Source organism: Syngnathoides biaculeatus, chromosome 10 (genome assembly GCF_019802595.1).
Source record: "Syngnathoides biaculeatus isolate LvHL_M chromosome 10, ASM1980259v1, whole genome shotgun sequence".
Taxonomy (NCBI): Eukaryota; Metazoa; Chordata; class Actinopteri; order Syngnathiformes; family Syngnathidae; genus Syngnathoides; species Syngnathoides biaculeatus.
Genome location: NC_084649.1, coordinates 28,842,317 through 28,867,734, shown reverse-complemented (window position 1 = coordinate 28,867,734; position 25,418 = coordinate 28,842,317). Strand labels below are relative to the sequence as shown.

At 41.9% G+C, this 25,418-nt stretch overlaps 2 protein-coding genes and 1 pseudogene across 19 annotated transcripts in view; all 3 read left to right on the top strand.

Moving 5' to 3' along the window:
• The first annotated feature begins 5,031 nt into the window (after positions 1-5,031).
• LOC133508206 (5S ribosomal RNA) lies at positions 5,032-5,150 on the top strand (annotated as a pseudogene).
• Positions 5,151-6,009: 859 nt separating this feature from the next.
• On the top strand, positions 6,010-10,656 carry barx1 (BARX homeobox 1). Its single transcript, XM_061831409.1, has 4 exons — positions 6,010-6,544; positions 7,619-7,910; positions 8,019-8,103; positions 8,718-10,656. Exons 1-4 carry the CDS (start codon positions 6,343-6,345, stop codon positions 8,886-8,888), a joined length of 750 nt encoding a protein of 249 aa, XP_061687393.1. The 5' UTR covers positions 6,010-6,342; the 3' UTR covers positions 8,889-10,656.
• Positions 10,657-11,432: 776 nt separating this feature from the next.
• Positions 11,433-25,418, top strand: part of LOC133506969 (uncharacterized) — a 73,219-nt gene continuing 59,233 nt past the window's right edge. For 8 of the 18 annotated variants that reach the window (XR_009796679.1, XR_009796675.1, XR_009796674.1 and 5 more), the window contains exons 1-4: positions 11,433-11,874; positions 11,992-12,080; positions 21,382-21,465; positions 21,572-21,618. Coding sequence is in view for 5 of the 18 variants with exons in the window: in XM_061831411.1 (XP_061687395.1) it covers positions 12,071-12,080; positions 21,382-21,465 (94 nt within the window). In the remaining 13 variants the exon portion in view is untranslated. Of the gene's footprint in view, positions 11,879-11,991; positions 12,081-21,381; positions 21,466-21,571; positions 21,619-25,418 lie in introns of all 18 variants that reach the window. The other 10 variants (XR_009796678.1, XR_009796680.1, XR_009796677.1 and 7 more) reach the window with 5 other exon arrangements.

Here is a 25,418-nt window from a genome sequence, read left to right as displayed (position 1 = left end):
ACATTTCCTCAACATGTCCAACACGTTGACCATAACCAAGCACATCATCTAACCAGAGTAGGTTGCCACGTTACCACCTCAAACCCAACCCCTGCTCCACATAAACACCCAATGAGTCACCTGCAAACCTCTTCTAAAAATACAGAAATTCACCAGTGGTGTGCATTTTCATTTGGATAGGTTCTGTCCTGCCTAGAAACTATATAAGAATCACAATAATACTTTGTGGTGGAGAGAGGACAAAGGACTCAATTATACTAAGATGATTTATCCCCCAAAACACATAGCAGACAAAAAGTGAATGAATGAAACAAAAAGAAGCCATCTCCCAGGGATGAAGAAAAGGTAAAGGTAAGTCCAGGGGCAAGGGACTCACGGATATAATTTTTGATCACCTCTTTTATGGGACGAGAAAGATTAAAGAGACAGCTGGAGGAAAGAGGGGCAACCAACAAAAGGTCAATGGTACATTCATCCCCCGATAGGGGGAAGAGAGATGGTGAGTCCCTTACTGAAAAAAGGGGAGAGGTCATGCTATTCTTCTGGTACCTAGGAGAGGTCGGATGGAGTAGCTGACAGCTGAGCTGTGGTGGAGGTCAGAAGGCTGAATGAAGGCATTGGTCATGGCAGAATTGACTGCAATGGTGACAGACAGGTGGGTCCAATCTCTGGTGGGGGTGTGTTTTTTTGAGCCAAGGTATGGCAAGGATGAAGATTTCCGGAGTAGGAGGGTTTCACGATGATGTTGCAAACTCAAACTCTGACTACAACGGACAATCAATCCACTGAATGGATTGTTGGCGCCACTCTACCCACTATTGAAGACTAGCACACAACTCAAACTAGGTCCAGAGCGGGCAGGATCCTTTCGGACCCACCACATCCCGGGCACCAGCTCTTCCAGCTCCTTCCATTGGGAACGCACTACAGATCAATGCAAGTAAAAACTAGCAGGCATTTGAACAGTATTTTCCCTCTGTCAATTAAGTCATCAATTTTTTGATCAGCGACCCTGCTATTTTCTGCCTTGTGCCATTGTTGGTACACACCCTCACATCCTACTGGTCCAATCAGTTTTAATATTAGTAATATATACTCTAGGTTATCGCACGATTTGTCACTTTAATCTGCTCCCTTTGCACAATTGTCGTTGCACTGGTCTAGCACGGGAACGGCAAACAGGTAAAGGCACTCCATACAAGCTTAGGGTAACACAATGTGGGGTGTTGACACACTCTTATCTCTTACCCGTTCTAAATGAATAACACTTTACATCTTGCACACCTGTGACTGTTGTAAGGAATAGTTCCTATCAACAGAAATGTTCTCTTGTTCTTTGTTCTTGTTACGTTGTTGTTCTTTGTTCTGAATGTTGTACTAGGGGAGCACCGACTGCCAGAGCAAAATTCCTTGTGTTTTTACACACTTTGTCAATAAAGCTGATTGCGATTGTGATTACCAATAATAAGCAGGTTGAATGGTGCAGTTTGGTGGGTGATCAGGGAGATAAGTTGCCCATCCAGGTCTCTTTTTAGGGAACAGAAATGACTCGAGGGGGATCTGGAGCTAACGGCAAGCCCTCATGAAAAAAGTTTTCATAACTGCAAGAGTCGATAAGGCTTATGAGTGATGTGTTGCAAATGGAACCAAGAACATGGGAAGTGAGAGCGAGGAGAGGTGTTAGTTAGGTTCACCACGGCGTTCTCGAGGCCTTGTGAACCTGGTCTTGTCGGAGGTAGCATGAGGCAAAGCAAATATATTTTATAGGGCATTTCATCCACAAGGTAATCAATGTGTTTTACATTATTCAAAGGATTTGAATATAAAGAAATACAACACTTGGATTGGGGAAAAATGAAAAATAATACAGTAAAAAAAAAATGACCAAAAAAATGAAAGTACTAGTAAAACCGCATACAGTGCAAGAAATATTGAAAAATGGAAATACTCAAAAAGCATGAGAAACAGTTAACACTGATTTAAAAACATTCACACTTTGGACTGTCACCTCTGTTGGCAACTAGTTCCATTTGTGTGTATCATGATAGATAAATGAGGTCAATGTTTTTAAATCCAGATTGGAAACGCTTCTTTTTTGTTGTACTTTTTGGAGTATTTCCACTTTTTAATCATATTAATTGCACTGTATCCAGTTTTAACTCTTATTTTTGTTTTTATCCCATTTTAAATGTTTTATCTCTTTGTTTTCAAATGTGTTTAATCAAAGTAGAGCACATTGTGTTACCTTGTGTATGAATTGCGCTATACATTTGGTTTGCTTTATTGCCAAAAACATTTTTTGGTGTCTTATATTATATATATAAATATAGGAGGCGACATAACATTAACATTAAAACGGTTTGGGAGCATCATCTCATCATCATCACCCCCCACCCCCCACGTCGTCGGGAGCCCCGAGAGGCTGGCTGCTTGAAAAGTAAATCTTGGGGTAAAAAAAAAAAGTCTGAACACCCTTGATCTAAGATGTAACATCACAGGAGAGAGAGAGAGAGAGAGAGAGAGAGAGAGAGAGAGAGAGAAAGAAAGAGAGAGAGAGAGAGCGAGATGGATGGATGGACGAAAATAACCAGGGGTTCGGTGACAATTGGAAATTTCAGCAGCAGGACCCCTGAACAATCCGTCTAATTCCGGGCCGATCAGGTATCAGATATCTTTTGATCGAGTTGAAGGGCAGCCCAATGTCAGTCAACGAAATCCTGCAGGAGCGCATCGGTTGTGTGTGCACTGTGCGCGCTAAATCGACTGTTGCGGCTGACTGCCGGAGTATCAGTGTAGATTAAAGACGGCAGGCCGGAGGTTGTGTTTTATGATTCGTGACTTTGTCGGACCATTGTTGAGTTGCGGTGCGCGGTGTGACCAACAGTTATTGTTAAGCGGTAGACAATCCCCGATCGGGTCGTTTCCGCCTCACTCGCCCCCCACCAGACATGAACTGACAGAAATTTCAGTGGAGGAAGGATCCATCAACACGATTACAGGTGGGCTCAATTGGAAAATGGAAATGAAATTGTTCTGCAAATGATTCGGTAGGCCTATAAATACACGTAAAAAGGGACATACTTTATTCCTTATGAATTGCAATCGTCAGTGGTTGTTGTTGTTGGTGGTCACCATCACAAAATGGTCAATGTGACCTGACTTTGTGAATTATCCTTTGACCAATTAAGGAATGCTGACATATTGTTTGATATGTGACAAAATGAGCGGGGTTACTGTAATGTAATAAAGCGTAAACCCGCTGTGTGTATGCGTGGGCGTGCGTGCGTGTGATTTATGGCATTTTCTTACATGGCTTGCCTTTGTGGATTAAAACATTATTATTATTATTATTATTATTATTATTAGTTGTAGCAGCAGTAGTAGTAGGAGAAGTACTCGGCTGCACGGTGGCTCAACTGGAAAGCATTGGCTTCACAGTTCTGAGGTTCAATCCCGTTCCCGCCTGTTTGGACTTTACATGTTCCCCCCGTGCCTGCGGGGGTTTCTCCGGGCACACCGGTTTCCTCCCACATTCCAAAAACATGCAACATTAATTGGTCACTCTAAATTGCCCCTAGGTGTGTTTGTGAGTGCGGCTGTTTGTCTCGACGTGCCCTCCGATGGCGTTGCAACCAGTTCAGGGTGTGTCCTGCCTCCTGCCCGTTTAAAGCTGGGATAGGCTCCAGCACTCCCTGCGACCCTTGTGAGGATAAGCGGTGAAGAAAATTGATGGATGAATATTATTGTTATCATTATTATTATTATTATTATTATTAGTAGTAGTAGTAGTAGTAGTAGGTGTAGTAGTAGTAGTAATACGTAAATAAGGATATGGATTAAAACCTTCTTCTTCTTATTATTATTATTATTATTATTATTAGTAGTAGTAGTAGTAGTAGTAGTAGTAGAAGTATTCGGCTGCATGGTGGATCAACTGGAAAGCATTGGCTTCACAGTTCTGAGGTTCCATCCCGTACCCGCCTGTGTGGACTTTACATGTTCTCCCCGTGCCTGCAGGGGTTTTCTCCGGGCACTCCGGTTTCCTCCCACATTCCAAAAACATTAATTGGACACTCTAAATTGCCCCTAGGTGTGATTGTGAGTGCGGCTGTTTGTCTTGATGTGCCCTCCGATGGCGCGGCAACCAGTTCAGGTTGTTTCGTGCCTCCTGCCCGTTGACAGCTGGGATGGGCTCCAGCACTCTCCGTGACCCTTGTGAGGATAAGCGGCTAAGAAAATGGATGGATTAATATTATTGTTATCATTATTGTTATTATTATTATTATTATTATTAGTAGTAGTAGTAGTAGTAGTAGTAGTGGTAGTAGTAGTAATAAGTAAATAATAATTTTCCTGACAAATGTCGCTGGATTATTTTTATTAATAATAATAATAATATATAATTATTATATAATATAATATATAATTGTATTATATTTATGATAGCACTAATACATCTCATTTATTAATATTATTATTGGTATTATCATTATTATTATTATTACGACGAGTACTACAACAGAGACCGCCCGCGGTGAGCACAACCTATATAAAACGCTCCATCCAGGCATCCATTTTCTGTACCGCTTATCCTCACGAGGGTCGCGAGAGCGCTGGAACCAATCCCAGATGTCTTTGGGCACTCCGGTTTTCTCCCACATCACAATAACATGCATGGCAGGTTAATTGAAGATTTTAATATGTGACTGTGCGAGTGGTTGTTTGTTTGTATGTGCCCTGCGATTGACTGGCAACCAGTTTAGGGCGTACCCCGCATCCTGCACGAAGATTGCCTCCAGCATTCTGGCGACTCTTGAGATGAGAGGCTCCTCAGAAAATGGATGGATGGAATAATAATAGCTGTGGGGTGAGAATAGTAGGCCTGTATACATTTAATTTCTTAATCTAGAGGATTAATGAGGTAGGCCTTATATCTGGACCCCTAAATAATAATAATAATAATAATAATAATAATAATAATAATAATAATAATAATAAGAAGAAGAAGAAGAAGAAGAAGAAGAAGATGCGGCTTACGGCCATGCTACCCCGAGAACGCCCGATCTCGTCAGATCTCGGAAGCGAAGCAGGTTTGGCTCTGGTTAGTACTTGGATGAGAGACCGGCTCGGAATACTCGGTGCTGTAAACTTCTCCATCCGGCAAAATGCAAAGGAGTTGCGTCAGGAAGGTCATCTGGTGTAAAACTTTGCCAAACAAATATACGTTCGTCTGAGATAGCACGTTGTGGCGATGCCTAACGGAACAAGACGAAAGGAAAACAACAACAACAGCAACAACAATAATAATGATAATACTAATAATACAACTACTACTACTAATAATAATAATAATGTGGGGCGGTAGCCCAACTGGTTAGAGTTTTGGTCTCAGAGTTGTCACGACCGGGGTTCAAATCCCAGCTCGCCTGTTTGGAGTACGCTTGTTCTCCCCGTGCCTGCCTGTGTTTTCTCCGGGCACTCCGGTTTTCTCCCACCTTCTTCAATGATGCATTAATTGGAGAATCAAATCTTGATGTGTTTGTGAGTGCGACTGTTGTCTGTCTTCATTTGCCATGCGATTGGCTGCCAACCGGTTCAGTTACCGTGAGGATAAGCTGCTAAAAATGGTGTGAAGTGCTCTGCAGTAATAAATTGTAAGTTAAAATACAGGTAGTCTTGAGGAGCCTTTTGGTTGGCTAAAACGTCAAAATTCGTTTAGTGTTCAATTTCAATACATTCTGTTGCTTGCATGAAAGCATTCAATAAGCCCCCGTTTTCTGATTCGCGTTGAAAGAAAAAAGGAACACCTGTTCATCTTAAATGATTTAACGATTACATTTGTGAGCACCATCAGAATTAAACATAGTCTTCTTGTTCGGTGTGATTTAATTAGAAATCATTTGGTCTACTATCTGTAAAATTAGTCATTACCGTTTAATTGGATACGCTTAGCGTGGTGCTGAAAGCAAAGAGCTAGAAGAGGTGGAGCCATGAAGACCAAAGCCCGAATAGCAGGCCTTTTCATGATCGACTCACCACCAATTTTATTCACTCGATTGCTGATAAAAGCCCCGCCCATCGCAGTCCCTCCCATCAGTGGGCAAGATCACGAAGGATTGGGATGTTAGCTCTTGACTGTACATTTCATTTTACTTGTGCATGTGGTCTGCACAATTAAACTTCTAGAGGAAAAGGGAACAGGACTGTGCGGCTATTTTTGTTTCTTCCCAGTCTCGAAGATGCATTTGATTGTAGCATTGGCGTCCGGATGGAAAGTCAGCGCAGCGGGAATATGAAAGCTTTTTAATTTAAGGAATAGACGGGTAGCCGAAGAAAGCGATCATGCAGCATCCTTTAGAAATTGGGGCGTTTTACTCTCGTCGGGAAGTTCTTCCCGATCACGGGACTCATCGCTACCGGACTTTCATGATTGAAGAGATTCTTACCGATCACCCGGAACACAAAGTTATGGGTCCGACGAGAGAGTTCCTCAAATTTGGAGTACATGCGATCCTCTCCACGCGAGCAATCCGTGATCAAATGGGTAAGAACAAACGGAGTACGCCGATTTGAAATGACATTATGTATCTAAGGCTAACACAATGGTGTCTGAGTAATTTAGCTCTTTATCAAAATAAATGTCCCCTTAGTCCACCCACCCCCACCCCACGCGCGGGTGGGCGCGCACACACTTCCCCCCTGGAAATTAATGCAAAAACATACATACATACAAAAGGAGTTGATTTTCCAAACATAATCTTTAATTGACAATCAAATTGGTATGTCCACGCTAGTCAAAATTAATCCGCGGAAATACTGTACATGTCACAATAGATTAGGAATGGATATGTTAATATCGTATCTTTAGACAAAACATCATAAAATATCTAAAATTGAGACAGATTAGAAATACCACAATTTTCGCAGATGACCGGTGGTCATGGGCTGGACATTCAGTGCTATATTACAAATAACGATACATATTTAAGTAAACTCAAGTGTCTCACATGATTGCTATTTTGAAACATTGGGTTTATCAAATTTAAATAACACAATGAATAAAAAAGATCTAGATATATTGTATTCCATATGAGACGAGTTTAATAGGAGAAATGAGAGGAGTTTAATAGGAGAAATGTAATTATTAATACAATAGCATAATTAATTGCATATTGCCTGCAACCTATTCGCTCAGTAAGGCGTCTTCGCATCACATGTGAATTACATATTAATGGAATGTTTCACATAGGAGTTAAAAACAAAAGATTAAAAAAGAGGCTAAAGAATTTTAACAAAGCATAAGAACATTTGTGGATACTGACTCGGGTATGCTACAACATTAGAGATCCAACAGGAGTTTGGTTTATAATTTGTAGCGTGAAATTGTATGTGACAGCATTGTGAAATGTTTAATTTCAGTGACCCACAAAATGTACACAACAAAACATGGTGGACAAACCAATTTTATCATTGGATTTCGTTTGACGATGTGATGATACAATACAAAATAAGGTAGCCTCTAAGTATAAATAAATAAATGAATGAATAAATAAATAAATAGACAAATAAATAAAGAAATAAAATTGCAGATTTATCTTTACCCATTCTCTTTTCAAAGCGTTAAAGGGCGACCAGGTGAACCTTGTGAAGTTCCCCTTGTCCCCACTGCCCTGCTCCCTGAGCTCAACGCTCGGCTCCCCATTACTATCGGCGGCTGCAAACTTGCAGGTTGGAGTGCCGTCCCAAAACTTTACGCTTGACCTTCACCTGCGGGGAAAATTGGAGCATGCATCTGACGGAACTAGGAAAAGCAAGAAAGGCCGCAGAAGCCGAACTGTATTCACCGAACTCCAATTAATGGGTCTGGAAAAACGCTTTGAAAAGCAGAAATATCTGTCTACCCCTGATAGGTAAGTCGCGAACTAGATATAGGCAACTCTATAACTCTTGAGTTCATACAAACTATTTACCATCGAAAATTGTCATGATATTTAACTGTTCACACTCAACCTTGACAGAATAGATCTTGCTGAGTCTTTGGGTCTGAGTCAACTCCAAGTCAAAACGTGGTACCAGAACAGACGGATGAAATGGAAGAAAATTGTAAGTTTCCCACATAATTGCCATTAATGAGATACGTAATAGAACAAATAACTACATCAGAATATAAAAATATGCACATCTTTTTAACTTATATTTTTGTATTTTGTTCGTAATTTTGTATGTCCATATACAATATTATAATTTGAATGTCAATCAGAGGCAGAACGCTTAACTGTTAACAAAGGAGGGGTGGGGAGTGGTGTTAGAGCAGTTTTTATTTTGTTATGTTATGTAAAATGTGTGATGCAATGATTTTTGGAATATCCCTGATAACACCATTTTTTTAACTATTTAAAAAACTGCTGTTAAAAAAACTAAAACTAAGGCATACAGTAAAGCTATAGAGCTACCCTACTGTGTATGCAAAACTGTGGAAGGTCACAGATGAGTCCTACCTATTTGATTTTATTTTTTTAATGAACACCTCCATTTGAGTTTGAACAATTTTACATTTAACAGCAAGATTAAAATGTTTGAGCATGCAAAATATATGATGAAACCATCAACATTTAACCGTGTCTGTAATGTGAAAATTAACTCTAAATCATAACTTCTTGTATATGTAATTGCAATAGTCTATATCTGGACATTCTGTAATGATTTTGGAATTTTAGGTGCTCCAGGGAGGAGGTCTTGAGTCACCAACTAAACCAAAAGGCCGTCCAAAGAAGAACTCAATTCCTAGCAGTGAGCAGCTCTCTGACCCAAGATTTACTTCTGCCACCGAATATCAATCCGAAGGCTCCAGTGGTCACTCTGAGAATATTCAAGAAGGACTTTATTGACTCACTAGTTGAAACCCTGCGAAGCACAATATCTCATAATTTGAATGGTATAATGAACATGAACAGTGGTTCCACTGAAGCTGGATTGTTGGTGCATTCTTTCTGAACAAACCAAGCTGTTTAAAATTCATTCCAGCAAAGTATAATTCTATTGCTCACTTGCATCTCTCCCTTGATGAATTTGTGACTGTGGAAAAGCCGCAAACGTCTGCAGTTTTACTTTTTGACTTAGTCCGTTTCATCTGTTTTTCTTTTGTATCAGGCAGCACAGTGGCGTAACTGTAGATCGTTGACTTCACAGTTCTGAGGACTGGTGTTCAAACCCCAGCCCCACCTGTGCGAAGTTTGCATGTTCTATCCGAGCTTGCATGTGTTTTGTCCGGGCACTCCGGTTTCCTCCCACATCCCAAAACCATGCATTCATTGGAGACCCTAAATTGAACATAGTTGTAATTGTGAGTGCAACTGTTGTCTGTTTCCACGAGCCCTCCGATTGACTGGCAACCAGTTCAAGGTGTACCCTGCCTTCTGCCCGATGAAAGCTGAGATAGGATCCAGCACTCCCGCAATCTAGTAGACAAGTGGTTCAGAAAATGGATGGATGGATATTTTGAGTTACTCCATTCCATTCCATTTTCCAAGATTCTAATCCTCACAAGGATCGCAGGAGTGCTGGACCCTATCCCAACTAATCATTATTAAATGTATTTTCACAAATTCAATCCATTTATTTATTGTCCATAACACAAAGTTGCTGGTGAACTGGAGCCTTCAGTTGAGGGGACAAATGGGTATACCCTGGACTGGTCGGCAAACGGTAGAAAAAGAATATTAAAAGAACAATTCGTGGTCGCATTTACACTCACAAGGAGTCTGCAATTGAAGTAAAAAGTATGTTTTCATTAGAAAGTTGGAAACTCTGGAGAAAACACATGGAAGCATACATGACATGGTCTTCAATGGACTTCTAAATTATCAATATCTTCGGTTTCCAGTGGAGTGCATTTTTACATGCTTTGTTATAGAATATTAAAGATATAAATTATTTAACCACATAAATGATTGCATTTATACCTTAAAAACCTCAATAAAAGAGTGTATTTGTCAAGTCCATGCAATGGAGCATGGGCCGTTGATTTCATGAACCAATGTTCCCGGCCTACAGAATAGGCCCACAGTACCCCAATCCTCACATTCCGTAATAAATGACAAAATGTAATACTGTACACTATTCTACAAACTGGTATATTTCCATCGCAACAGATAAAAACTAAATCACGCGTTATGGCATCAATTTCAGTCACTACTGGAGAAAAAAAATTCCATCTGACCATGTTCATCGTTTGCACATGCGCTTAACGAACGTAATTTCCTACTTCCAACTAATACAACAGTAAACTTTACATAAGTTTCTTTCGGCTTGTCCCTTTCGGGGTCGCCACAGCGTGTGTCATCTCAGATGAACGCACATATGTTTGGCACAATTTTTACGCCGGATGCCCTTCCTGACGCAACCCTTCTCAGGGAGTGGAGGCCCCAGTGGGATACGAACCCACAACCCCTGGTTTATCAAACCAGTGCTCTAACCACTGAGCTACAGGGCCTCTCAACAGTAAACTTTACATAAGATACATTATGTACATATCAAGGCGGCAAGGCGGATCAGCTGGAAAGCGTTGGTCTCACAGTTCTGAGGTTCCAGGTTCAATCCCAGACCCGCCTGTGTGGAGTTTGCATATTCTCCCCGAGCCTGCGTGGGTTTTCTCCGGGCATTCCATTCCATTCCTCCCACATCCTAAAAACATACAACATTAATTGGACACTCTAAATTGCCCTAGGTGTGATTGTGAGAGCGACTGTTTTTATGTGCCCTGCGATTGCCTGGCAACCAGTTCAGGGTGTACCCTGCCTCCTGCACATTAACAGCTGGGATAGGCTCCAGCACTCCCTGCGACCCTTGTGAGGATAAGCGGTGAAGAAAATGGATGGATGGATAATTACATTGAGGAGGTACTAGGAAATAGGGGAAAAAAAATTTGCATTTGGGCTTGATTATGATTTGTTATTTTCAATTAAATATCACATGCAATTATATATGTACAAAATGACAACATGTCTTGCATGAGCAAAGCAAAGCAAATTTATTTGTATAGCGCATTTCATACACGCGGTAACTCAATGTGCTTTACATGATTAAAAGCATTTGAAAACAAAGAGATAAAACATTTAAAATGGGATGAAAATAAAAATGACGACAAAATATATACATAAAAAAATTAAAACCACATATAATATGAATAAAAAGTGGAAATACTCTAGAAAGCATAAAAAAAGAAGAGTTTTCAACCTGGATTAAAAGATATTCACACTTGGGCAAAACAAATAATTCCTCCAACCATCTATTATCTGAGCCGTTCATCTTCAGAACGGTTGCAGGAGTACTGGGGCTTATCCCAGCTATCTTCGGGCAGGAGGTGGGGTACACCCTGAACTGGTCACCAGCCAATAGCAAACTGCACATAGAAACAATGATTCACACTCACAATCACACTTCAAGATGTAATCCGGAGGACCTGTGTTTTATTTGTCTATCATATAAATGTAGCTAAAATTTCATTAAAAATATTGAAAAAATTCTCAACAGAACAGAAATTAAATAAATTAGCATCAAAGAGAGTCTAAAAATTTTGTTAAAAATGTCACTTTGATGTGATGTCACATCCAGACAAAATTTAGCCAGACAGTGAAAAAGGTAGCAAAGATGCTGAGGAAGTGTGTTGTATACGGTCATTCTGCGTCAAACGCTGACAGAGTCAACTTACATGAACAGCCGAAAGAAAAACAATTAGGCAGGTTATGACCAGGTTTGTGAAGAAAAAGCAGGCGCATTGGACTTACAAATCAAAGTCGACATAATATGTTCCAAGCATTTCACAGAGGACTGCTTTGAAAATCCGGTATAGCGTTCACTTGCCTTCGGTAGCGAGTAAGTACGTACGTGTTCAATTGTTTAGTATTGACAAGTATCTACCTTGTTTTAAATGTAAGTACAATTCCGATACAGTTATATGTCAGCTAATATCCGTATCCATGTGATGTTTAGGGGGTGATGAAATTTGGACACTGTATAAAGTTAGCGTACTGTTGACGGTGAGGTCTTCCTGAAATTCGACTACGGCAGTATGTGCGCTGGTAGGTGCATTATTTAAAATATGGACTAAATGCATGTAAATAACGCGAATAATGTAGCCCATTACATGACAAACATGATCTTAAAATGCAGAAGGATACTGAAGTTTTCGAATTTTGTTTTACGCCTCGCCTACTCAGTCTCGAGTACAACAACAACAACAAACGACTCACTGTTGTGAGGAAGCAGCATCAGATGTTTACACGCGTTTGAATTAGATTATTTCGTCAACATGGTGTACGTAGATTTTTTGAGGCATGTACCAGTCTGTGTTTTGGGTCCGAAGTTCCACGTCAACTTCGTTAGGTCTCGCCAAATCCTCTCCTTGTGTTGCATTCGTCAACTCCGAACATGGGAAGAATGACAAAATTCCTCCTCTTCAGTTCTCATCTCTTCCACAGAGCATTCCATAAAAACGTCTTCATCACTGCTGTCTATCTCCTTAAGATCCCACTCGCTGCATGTATGATTGTCTGTATAGGAAGCCATTGTCTTTACTGATCTTGTGTAGATGTGATGTCACACGGAAGCAGCTTATTTTTTTAAATGAAAAATTATCAACATTTGTGTGATACAAAAATAAAATATAGGTCCTCTGGATTAGATCTTTAAGGCCAATTTAGAGTCTCCAATTAATGGATGGTTTTGGTGTATGGGAGGGAACACACGCAGGCACGGGGAGAACATGCAAACTCCACACAGGCAGGCCGGGATTTGAGCAGAAGTCCTCAGAACTGTGAGGCAGGCACTTTAACAATCCCTACATGGTTCTGACCCCAAAAAAGCAACATTACGATATCTACCAAATTAGCAATCGTAAAAAAAAAAATCCCTACTTGTTTTTTTTTTCTTTTTCTTTTGGTGATATTTTTTGACTGCCAATAGCCAGAAGAAGTGTTTTTTTGTCAGGCCTCCATAAACCACGCATTGTGAATCATTATGGTTGTCGACAACCTGACAAAATGTATTATGGGGACATTTTTTTATTGTATCAGGATATGTTTTAAAAAATATATACAGTATAAGAATTAAACATAAAAGACATCAGAAAAAAAAAGAAATTAAAAAAAATCAACATTCAAGTTGAGAAAAGATATTAGTTAAATGTGATTTCTGAGGCGGCATGGTGGCACAGATGGAAAGCATTGGCCTCACAGTTCTGAGGACCCGGGTTCAATCTTGGCCCTGCCTAAATGGAGTTTGCATGTTCTCCCCGTGCCTGCGTGGGTTTTCTCCGAGCACTCTGGATTCCTCCTATACCCCAAAAACATGCAACATTTATTAGACACTAAATATCCCTTAGGTGTGATTGTGAGTGGGACTGTTGTCTATCTTCATGTGCCGTACAATTGGCTGGCAACCAGTTCAGAGTGTACACCCTGCCTCCTGCCCGATGACAGCTGGGATTGGCTCCAGCATTCCCGCGACCATTGTGAGGATAAGCGGCTAAGAAAATAGAATGATGGATGGATATGATTTTTGAAAATATTAGAGATTTATAAAATGCAAATAGTTCCCCAGTTGAACAGAATGACCTGAAGTTGTAATGGTTTGAATCAGTCGAGAAATGTTGAAGAAGAAGGTGAAATTTGTTGAATGACTTATTTTGGAATTTTAGTTGTGGGATAATGTGGAATTTTATCATGAATAAAACTTTTTGGAATATTAATTTTCTTAGAATGTTGAAAATTGTTTCCAAAGTCATCAGAATGATCTGAACATTTTGAATCTGGAATGGGAATGATGTGGACCTTTTTTTTTTTTCATTATTTGAATGCCTCATTGGGAATGTATTGGATATTTTTGGGTGAAAATTTGGAATTGTGGTGTTTTGGCAAATCTTTTTTTTTGACACCATAAGTAAAGAATCAATCTTTTCTTTGTGGGTTTAGAGTTAGGGTTAGATAAAGAAAGAAAAAGTCTTTGTAAAGAGAAGAAAAAGTACAAGTTTTAGGAGTTGTCACCCCTTACTGAAGTTCAGACTAAAAGTCCCTTCATTATATTAAAGTGAGAGAGAAATATGAAGACAAAACAAAAATCTTTGACCCACATTCCACAAGCATGCATCATTAATTGGACACTCTAAATTGCCCCTCGGTGTGATTGTGAGTGGGGCGATTTGTCTCGATGTGCCCTGCAATTGGCTGGCAAGCAGTTCAAGGTGTACCCTGCCTCCTGCCCATTGACAGCTGGGATAGGCTCCAGCACTCCCCACAACCCTCATGAGGATAAGCAGCTTAGAAAATATATATATACACACGTAAATCCCCCCCCTTTTGATTAGATCAAACCATAATTAATCATATTATCAAACGCCAAGGATAAAAACTGTAATGAAAAATGAAACAGTAAAGAGTAAATCTAAAATCTTTCACATATTGCTAAAAGTAATTAAAATGAAATTGACTGACGTCAAAACAAAAACAAAAAAAATACTCAGTCATGCAACATTGGTAGACAGGAATATGAAACATGGCCATCATTGGAGATGCCAGTGACATCCAGGCAGTCAGATCAAGGGAAGAGGTCAGGAAAACTTTCATCAGAAACTGAGTAGTGAAACTGTGCATTGCAAACAAACGCTGGAAACTGGAGACATTATCGAAGGGACCAAACAACAGGGCATGAAAATGAGAACAAGCTATGTGATACAAATCACAAGTGGAAAGTGATACAGCCATGGTTTACATCCAAGTCCAGTGAAGCAATTTAAATTTTGCAGCCCCTCATGGGCAATAATATTGCAAAATGTGATCTTTAAATCTGCTGGCTATTATGCTCGTAGCAGCAACATTGTCAGCAATGTATGTAGAACAGGTGTGGGTCACGAGAGAATAAACCCCATTTTGAGAAGCCAATAGAAGCTCAAGTGGCATGGGATTTTGGAGGGGTATTTCATGAATAGCAACAACTTCCACTCTTAAGGCCTCAAGAATAGTCAGGCAACTGTCAACACAGCCAGAAAAGGGATAACTTAGAGTTTTATATCTAACATCAAAATTCCCACTCCAATTTAAGAAACAGTGTGCAGAATACCTATCTACCATAATACCTTGGACCTGTACTCAAACTGTCATGGTCCTGCCGGTCGCATCCCTGGCTGGGTGGGTCCCCTACACACGTGCGTTGATTAGGAGGCGCCTCATTGGTGATAATGAACCCCAGTACTTATAGGACCCAGCGGACGGTCTGGCTTTACCAGATCGTTGTCATCCATGCCTCGTTCCAGCACTTCCTGTATTATCTTGAATCAGATGCATCTGCGTGAGGTCATTAGCTGCATAGAGACACCTGTCCACCACATCCAATCAGTCAAACTCAAACTTGTAACATGGCCAAGCCCAAAGAGCTGTCCAAAGACACCAGAGACAAAATTGTACAACTCCACACGGCTGGAAAGGGCTACAAAGCAATTGCCAAGCAGCTTGGTGAAAAAAGGTCCACTGTTTGAGCAATCATTACAAAAATGGAAGAAGCTAAAAATGACAATCAATCTCAATTGGAGTGCAACTCCACACAAGATATCACCTCGCGGGGTCTCAATGATCCTTAGAAAGGTGACGAATCAGCCCAGGACTACATGACAGAACTTGGTCAATGACCTGAAAAGAGCTGGGACCACTGTTTCTGAGGTGACTGTTGGTAATACACGAAGACATCATGGTTTGAAATCATGCATGGCATGGAAGGTTCCTCTGCTTCTACCTGTCACGTCCCATTGGAACGAGAGTAGGACCAAAATGCAGGACTCGGAAGATGCAAGGTAGTTCAAGGAGACACGTTTATTATATGCAGAGGTAGGGGATCGAGCAGGCAGTCCGGTGCAGCACCGGTAGTTGGGACGTCGGGTGAAGAGAGCAGGTGAGCGGATAGGCAGGAGTCGGTACACAGGAGAACAATCAAAGCAGACAGAAGTAACGAAGGAGTCAGGCTTACAAGGTTGGTCGGAGAACGGACGAAGGTCAGTACACACAGGTTCAATCAGGGGTACCGGAGCACACGAACGGGACATGAAGATCAACGAACTGGCGCCGGCCAGTTGTCATCGCGGTCATATAAATCCACAGCATAATCAGGCTGAATGAGGCGCAGGTGTGCACCTCCCAATCAGCGCACCTGCGCGGACACCCGCACAGCTCGTGCTGGAGCGGCAGGATCATGACACTACCAGCACATGTCAAGGCCCATCTTAAGTTTGCCATTGACCATTTAGATGATACAGAGGAATCCTGGGAGAAAGTTTTGTGGTCAGATGAGACCAAAATGGAACTCTTTGGTCATCATTCCACGAACCATGTTTGGAGGAAGACGATCCCTACTGTGACGCATGGGGGTATTTTTCTGATCATGGGACAGGACGGATGTATTGTATTAAGGAGAGGATGACCGTGGCCATATATTGTGAGATTTTGGGGAAGAACCTCTTTCCCTCAGTCAGAGCATTGAAGATGGGTCGTGGCTGGGTCTTTCAACATGACAATGACGGGAAGCACACAGCCAGGAAAACTAAGGAGTAGGTCCGTAAGAAGCATATCAAGGTTTTGGCGTGGCCCAGCCAGTCTCCAGACCTAAACCCAAAAGAAAATATTTGAAGGGAGCTGAAACTCCGTGTTTCTCAGTGACAGGAAGAAATCTGTTTCCTCTAGAAAAGATCTGTGAGGAGGACTGGGCCAAAATCCCTCCTGCCTTGTGTGTAAACCTGGTGAACAACTCCAGGAAACGTTTGACCTCTGTAATTGCAAAAAAAGGCTACTGTACCAAATAATGACATTGGTTTTCCCAGGTGTTCAAATACTTATTTGCAGCTCTATCGCACAAATACATCAATAAAAAAACATCCATTGTGATTTATGGATTTTTCTTTTTAGATTATCTCTCTCACAGTGGACATGTACCTAAAATGAAAATTTCAGACCCCTCCATGATTTCTAAGGGGGAGAACTTGCAATATAGCAGTGTATTCAAATACTTATTTTTATTCACTGTGTCTGTGAGCAACAGTATGGTTTCATGCCTAGAGAAAGGACCACAGATGCATTATTTGGATTCAGGATACTAGTGGAAAAGTATAGAAGTTCAGAAGGAGCTACACTATTTCTTTGTGGACCTAGAGAAAGCCTATGACAGAGTGCCGAGAGAGGAACTGTGGTACTGCATGTGTAAGTTTGGTGTGGCAGAGAAAAATGTGAGACTAGTACAGGACATGTATGAGGGCAGAGGAGGAAGAGTGAAGCTCCAGGGCGAAGAGATAGCGAGGGTGGACGACTTCAAATACTCGGGGTCAACAATACAGAGCAACGGTGAGTGTGATAAGGAAGTGAAGAAATGGGTCCAAGTGGGGTGGAACAGTTGGGGGAAGGTGTCTGGTGTTCTATGTGACAGAAGTAGCTAGTATGACGGGCAAAGTTTATAAAACAGTGGTGAGGCCGGCCATGATGTACGGAAAGACCGTGGCACTGAAGAGAGAACAGGAAGCAGAGCTGGAGGTGACAGAAATTAACATTTTGAGGTACTCTCTTTGAGTGAGCAGGTTGGATAGGATTAGAAATTAGCTCATTAGAGGGATGGCCAAAGTTGGATGTTTTGGAGATAAGATTCGAGAGAGCAGACTTCGATGGTTTGGATATGTCCAGAGGCGAGAGAGTGAGTATATTGGTAGAAGGGTACTGAGGATGGAGCTACCAGGCAAAAGAGTGAGAGGAATATCAAAGAGAAGGTTCATGGATGTTTCAAGGGAAGACATGAGGGCACTTGACGTTAGAGAGAATGATGCAGGAGACCTTTCTATAGCTGCTCTTTTTAATTACTGGAAACAGATATAAACCAATACGCGAAGAATGATAAAAAAAAAACCCACTCAAATTTACAGTTTATATAATATTAAGTGCTCCATAGAGCACACTTTACTCAAAGAGTACTACATTGTTTCCCACTTCTCATTATTGAGAATAGGACTGAACAGTCAGACGCAACAATCCCAAAATGCAACAGCACTGGAGACCGAAAGTTGCATCCACAAGTGTAATGGTGTATCTTTATTTTGTTCTTCGGACTAGTGTGGGTAGGATCCTTTTGGACCCTCCACATTCTGACCACCAGCTCTTCCAGCTCTTTCCTTCAGGTAGGCGCTACCGATCATGCAAAGCAAAACTAGCAGGCATTCAACCAGTTTTTCTCTCTCGCAATTCAGCAACGAGCCTAATATTTTCTGCCTTGCGCCCTTTTGGAACATAGAACCTTCTTAACTTTCATCAGCAAATATAAACAATGCCAGCACACTCCCTGCTGGGCATGATAGAATACCACTAACAAATTTTAACAACAGACTTCTAAGGCGAACTGCTAGGCAGGAGGTACAGGAAGTATAAGTTCAGTTATTGGCCATCGCAGCACTTTTGTCCCATCTTTCCTTGAGACTTTCATCTCAGCCTGACAAATGGTGCCATATTCGCTTGGAAGTGAGTATTCCAAGGGGGCTTTCATTTCTGTTCAGCTGATTGTCCTTGAGAAGCACAAGGCTACCTGGTGTGAGGTTCTGACCAGGTTCCTTGGTTGTAAGTGTGCAATGTTCCAATAGGTTTGTGCGTGATGCTGAACCTGGCACAACTGACTTCTGGGAATGTCTTTGACATCAAAGTCATCTTGAGGCATTACTGGAACTCCATCTTTCTAAGCCAGAAGTGTTGCTGGAGTGAGAATGGCTGGGTCGCTTTGATTGATAGAGACAGGAATAGGAGGCCTGGCATTAATGATCATTGCAACCTCTGATATCAAGGTGGTGAGTGAATGAGCTTTGATGAACCATGTTGGAGGAACGTTGGATCGAGAATCCGCTTTGCCATGTCTATCATTCTCTTACATGCACCAACCATATGTAGAGCATGATGGTGGTTGAAGACGCCAGCGTAACAAGCCTGTGAGAGGTAGGCTGAAGAGAGAGGCTTGGCTGAAGAGAAATCAATGTTTAAGGGAATCTTGAGTTTCATTGCTACCCCAACAAGATTCGTGCCTCTATCAGAGGAGATCAACTCCACGGGCCCCTAATAGCAAGGAACCGCCTAAGAGTATTTATGAAAATTGAAGTGTCCATAGCTCCAACTACCTCAATATGGACAGCTCTTACTAAAAGACAAGTGAACATAACTGCCCACCTCTTGCTGCAAGCCAGCGCACCTCTAGTTCAGCGGGCCACCACAGTCCAGGGGCCAAAGATGTCTCTCACATTTATGAAGGGGGGCTCCATGGACAGACGATTGGGTGAAAGATTTGCCATTTTCTGTACCTCAAGATTACTGCGGAGTCTGCGGCAGGCTACGCACTGTTGTATAACATTGCCTACACATCTTCTGCTTGTGAACCAATAGCCACCTGTACCAATTATACCCTCTTGTAAAGAGGCATCCTAGGTGAGAGGTATGCTGATGGTAATGTCTCACTATGGCATATGGCAGGGATGCCATATGGTGTTTACCTGGAACAATTACAGGATTTTTCTCTTCCGCTGTGAAGTCTACACCCTTTGTGCAACCACCAACTCTTAGAAGACCTTCCACATCAACAAGGGGTATAAATCTTTGCTGTAACTGTTTGGTGGTATTCTCAAACCTTTTTTTAAGCAAGCAAGTCCATCACCATAAACATCATGTTGCACGGCTCTGATGACAACACGTTTTGCATGACTCATCTGTGATGCTGAGATCTTCACGGCACAGATGCCATCTTCTACAGGTACCCACTTCTCACGGGAGCAACTACAGTAGCTGTGAGGTATGTGGCTAAGGTTGGCTACTACATGGGTCAAAGACTGCCATGATGAGAACCTGTTGAAGCGTGAAGATCCAAGCTGTTGGATTGTTGCCTGTGTTTTGAGGACAGAGTCAGGATGAACATTCACATCCTCATTAGGATCAACGAGCTCTGGAACATTCGGGTCTTGTGACTCCTCTAGATCTTGGGGGAGAAAAGAAAGTCCCCTGTGGCAGCTTGTGTGTGGGACATGGGCAGCGATGATGGACCGGGTGGCATGGTCAGCGGGATTTTGGTCTGTTGCCATGTATCTCCATTGCTGAGGGGGAGAGGATGACCATATCCAGATACACGGTTGCTTACGCACGCAGAACCAACGAGTCTCATTATGTACGTATCCAAGTACAACTTCACTGTTGCTATAATAGGTTATGGCATCAAGCTTGAGGTCAAGCTCAGAGGAGAAGAGGTCAGCTAATTCTCCAGCTAAAAGCGCAGCACTCTCGCTCTCTAGCCATGGAACTGTATGCTCTGTTCGGGGAGCGAGAATCGCCTTGCCCATAATGAAGCCTACGTGGTAAATTCCATCATGATCGGTCAGCTTAAGGTAAGCAACTGCAGCGACTGCCTTTACTGAGACATCAGAGAATACACAGAGCTCTCTTCTTTTTGCTGTAGTGGGAGATACTTTAGGATATGGCCTTTGAATATGCAACTCACCAAGGTCTTCGAGCGAGCATCGCCAAGGTGTCCACTGCTCTGCAAACTGATAATGGAGAATCCCAGTCTTTGTTTCTTGAGTAAATTGTCTGAGAATATGCTTTCCTTGCATAATGACGGGAGCCACAAACCCAAGTGGAGCACAGCTGGTGTTCACTATGGACACGATTCCTCATCATGTGAATGGTCTCTATTCAATTGCCACTTTGAAGGTGACCATATCTGACATCAGATCCCAGCTAAGGCCCAGGCTGTGCTGTACTGAAGGGATGTCTGAGGCAAGATCTAAGTTCTTAAGATCACTCACATGGTTCTCAGGAGGAAAGCCTTCCATGACCTCTTGGCTATTCAATGCAATCTTGTGCAGCTTCAGATTGGACTGGGCTAAGACACTCTGAGTCCTTTTCAGTATGTGTAGGATGTGTTTTGACTGTTGGAAAGGACTTAAACACCACTTCTTTACTGGTGCTAATTTAAAGAACCTTATTAACTTATTAACATACAACAGCAAATACATGCAGGCAATGACAGCAAAGGTACAGTATGTTCATAATTAGCTTCTCTTTATATAATATGTAGACACATTGCACTAAAATACCCCAGACAGCTAATTTGATGCCATACGCACACCGATTCAATGCTTTTGGACATCAGTTATGCAAAAACTATCCTATATTTTTAAACTGCAAATTTCCACTTTTCCCAAGATTGTGCATTCACAATCAAATTATGAATGTAAAAGTAAAGTTTGGCCTTTTGTACTCTTTATTGTTAATGTTCATTTATTTTCTTTGCCTTAGTTATTTATTTCCTTTTGCTTTTTCTCCCACATTATAGTGATTTGCACAATGAAAGAACGCATGCTTGGAGTGGGGATCATCTCTTCCCGACCCTGTACTCGTGGTGCCATTGTTTGTGGAGGTGGGATTTTCTTATTTCCGCTCGTGGTGGACTCGCTAATGTTCTAAAGGTGCTGAGGTGGTGCTAACTGGCATCTGCCTTGTTTCCCTGTTCCTCTTTTGTCCAGTCCTTGCGTCTGGATGCAGTCGTCTACCCCTCTTTTCATAAGGGCAGGTGTGTTCCCTGCTGACCATGCTACCTGCTGTGTGATTTTTGTTGCTGTCTGTGGCCCTATCACCTCCTACCTTTAGTACAGTTAGCGGGTCTGGCTGGCATGAGGGAATTAACCGGTGGGGGTGGTGGTGGGGGTTGGGGGAGTGGGGGGGGTGATACTGTAGGCCTGGATGTGGTAGCTCTCTCACTATGCATGGTTGTCCCAGCAGCTTGCAGGAGCCATGCCTCTTAACACACACAGAATTATCAGAATTACTAAGTGCACACTAACAGCATTCACTGTAAATAATTTTACATCAGTCACATCCAGCAACACACAAATACTCGGGCTTTCTTGGGGGACGGGTATGGATTTGGTAGGATGCGGGTGTCAAACAAGGATTCAGTACATCAGTGAAGTTTCTTACTCTAGCCACTTTTCTCTGCCACCCTGCTTCCTCCCGTTTTTAATCCATTACACACACTCACACCCTTTCTTTTTCAGAAACAGAATCAGCTTTATTTGGCCAAGTGTGTAAATAAAAAACACCCAAGGAATTCTACTCCGGCAGACGGTTCTGCCCTGGTACGACATACAGAACAAATAAGAACCAAGCAGCATGAACAAAGAACAAGAGACATTTCTATTTATAGGAACTATTCCTAATAAAAGTTGTGCAAGATGTAAAATCTTCTTCGTTTAGAGCAGGTAGGAGATAAGTGTGTCAATGTCCCACATTGTGTAAAACTTGTACAGATTCCCTTTACCTGTTCGCGGTTCTCATACCAGACCAGTGCAGTGACAGTTGTGCAAAGGGAGCAGGTTAAAATGACAAATCGTGCGATCGTCTACAAAATAAATTACTAATACTGTTCTTGATTGGACCAGCATAATGTGAATGTTTCAACAATGGCACAAGGCAGAAAATAGTCAATTTGCTGATTAAGAATGTAATGACCTAATTGCCAGAGGAAAAAATGTTCAAATGTCTGATGGTTTTGACTTGCATTGATCTGTAGAGCATTCCCAACAGAAGGAGCTGCTTTGGATTCTGCTTCATTATCTGATCTGAGTTGGCACATTTCAGGTTCCGACTGGCTTATAAACCATGAGCAAGTATCTAATGTATTCAGGACTTATATCTTTGGGTGAGATGTAGACCAGTAGGAGAATTTTAAAGACTATTCTAAACACAACTGGGAGCCAGTGTAGATACTTTAAAATTAGAGAAATACATACTGTATGCTTTGATATTTATGTTCTGGTCACAACCCATGCTGCAGCATTCTAAATGAACTACAGCTGTTTAATGCTTTTTGTGGGAGTCCAGTCAGAAGAACATTACCATAGTCAAGCAACTTGAAGTAAAAGCATGGATGAGCTTTTCCTTGTCTGCTTTCCACATGTAAGCTTTCATTCTGGATATGTTCTTCAGATGGAAAGTGGGTGTTATAGTGATTAATTTGAGATGACTGTTGAAAATCAAGTCAGTCTATGAACACATCTTGGTTACGGACTCAGTCTGCAGTCTTTAAAGACTGTTCTTTTTTGTGGTAGAGTCATTAACACTTACCTTAACTGGGACCAGCGAGGCCTGCAGGTCTTTAGATGTTGTTCGAGGTTCTTTTGTGACCTCCTGGATGAGTCATCGTCGCACTCAGAGTAAATTTAGTAAGTGTTTTGCTGGAGCCCCAAAGTCTTTGAAATGGCTTTTTTATTTGTGGTTAGTCATAATGACTTTAATGAGGAGAGGGGCAATTACTTTTTCACAGAATGTCAGAAACATTTGGATTTTTTTGTGCCTTAATAAATCACTCTCTTCAGCATCCCTGGTAAGGTCTATTCAGGGGTGCTGGAGAAGAGGGTCTGTTGGTAAGTTGAATCTCAGATTCAGGAGGAGCAATGTGGTTTTCATCCTAGCCATGGAACAGTGGATGACCTCTTCACATTTGGCAGGGTTTTCGAGGAGTTCCCCCGACCAGTCTACATGTGTATTGCAGACTCGGAGAAGGGGTTCAACCCTGTCCCTCGGGCAGTCGTGTGGAGGGTACTTTGGAAGTATGGGGTACGGAACCTCTGATATGGGCTGTTCGGTCCCCATAACCCGATGTCAGAGTTTGGTCTGCATTGCCGGCAATTAGTTGGACTCGTTTCCAGTGAGAGTTGGACTCAGTCAAGGCATCGATTCTGTACAGAATATCTCGGCGCACCTGATGCGTAGAGGGCATACAATTCGATGGCCTCATTATTGCATCCGTGCTTTTTGTAGATAATGTGGTTCTGTTGGTGTCATTAAGCCGTGATCTTCAAAACTCACTGGAACAATTTGGAGCAGAGTGTGAAACGGCTGGGATGAGAATCAGCACATCCAAATCTGAGACCACAGTCCTCAGTTGGAAAAGGATGGCGTGCCCTCTCCTGGTCAGGGATGAGATTGTGCCCCGAATGGAAAGTTCAGGTATTTTGGGGTCTTGTTCACAAATGAGTTAAGAATGTAGCGCGAGATCTATGGGCAACTCGCTGCAGTGTCTGCAGTGTGGTGAAGAAGGAGCTGAGTCAAAAGGTGAAGCTCTTAATTTACCGGTAGATCTACGTTTCTACCCTCACTTATGGTCACAAGCTGTGCGTCATGACCGAAAGTAGAACATCCTGGGTACAAGCGGCCGAAATGTGTTTCCTCCACAGTTTGTCCGGGCTCTCCCTTAGAGGTAGGGTGAGAAGCTTTGTCATATGGGAGGAGCTCAGAGTTGAACCGCTGCTTCTCCAAGAGGTGCCAGATGAGGTGGGTGAGGCATCTGATTCAGATAACTCCCATACGCCTGCTTTGTGAGGTTTTCCAGTCACGTCCCACCGGAAGGAGACCCCGGGGACGACCCAGAACACACTGGAGAGACTACATCTCTCGGCTAGCTTGGGGATACCTCGGGATTCCCCTGGAATTGCTGGATGAACTGGCAGGGAAAGGGAAGTCTGGGGATCCCTGTTAAAGCTTCTTTCCCTGCTACCTGACCTCGGATAACCAGATGAATTAATCTATTATCTTTTGTAGCCCTGAGCACAAAACAAGACAAAAAAAAAATCCAAAACGAAAACAAACAATTCAAGACAAAACTCCACCCTTTTAATAGAGGCACACGATCTCATCCATGCTCTCTTCAGCAAAATACAAAAACAATAAAACACTCCTAACAATCATAAAACTGTTAATACTGGACAGAATTTAGCCCATGAGTTATCAAATCAAACTGGGAAAATACCGTCAACAGCTTCCATAAAAAGTAGATTCTATCACTGTTGGTGGATGGACAGATTAGGGCTCAGTTGATTTGGCAGATCATTCCACATTAAAGGACGACTTTGTTGAAAAAAATAGGCATGGGAGCATACATTAAAAGTTAGAAGATGAGGGTTCAGTGTTTCTTTTAATAACAAAATTATCCACAGATTTCTCATAGAAACATCTGTAAATTGGAAACAATTTTCTAAAATGCTGCACAATTCTTCGACCCAGGCTGCAAAACTGACAGTCAATCAGTGTTTGCTACATCAACAGTGCATCTTGATCTGACCCCATTCCTTGTGAATACGGTTTTGCTGAACAGGCAACGTACACGATCTGGCATTTTGTGGATGTTTTTGTGAAAAATTAAGCAAACAAAACTAACGTAATGTACAACGTTCAAGCCTATGCATCTGAGCCAGAATAGAGGCGGAACTTGGAGAGGGGCGTAACACTGATGACGAACCATAACAACAGTCCCAAAATATGGAACTCAGAGATGTTCCTGACGGGCTCGTTTCGAAAGACTGGTGTTTGTGT

Excerpts from the sequence above, each read along its gene's own strand:
- barx1 (XM_061831409.1), top strand. The coding sequence starts at position 6,343 with ATGCAGCATCCTTTAGAAATTGGGGCGTTTTACTCTCGTCGGGAAGTT. Across the intron at positions 6,545-7,618 it reads AGCAATCCGTGATCAAATGG|CGTTAAAGGGCGACCAGGTG; the intron begins GTAAGAACAAAC and ends CTCTTTTCAAAG. Across the intron at positions 8,104-8,717 it reads GGATGAAATGGAAGAAAATT|GTGCTCCAGGGAGGAGGTCT; the intron begins GTAAGTTTCCCA and ends TTGGAATTTTAG.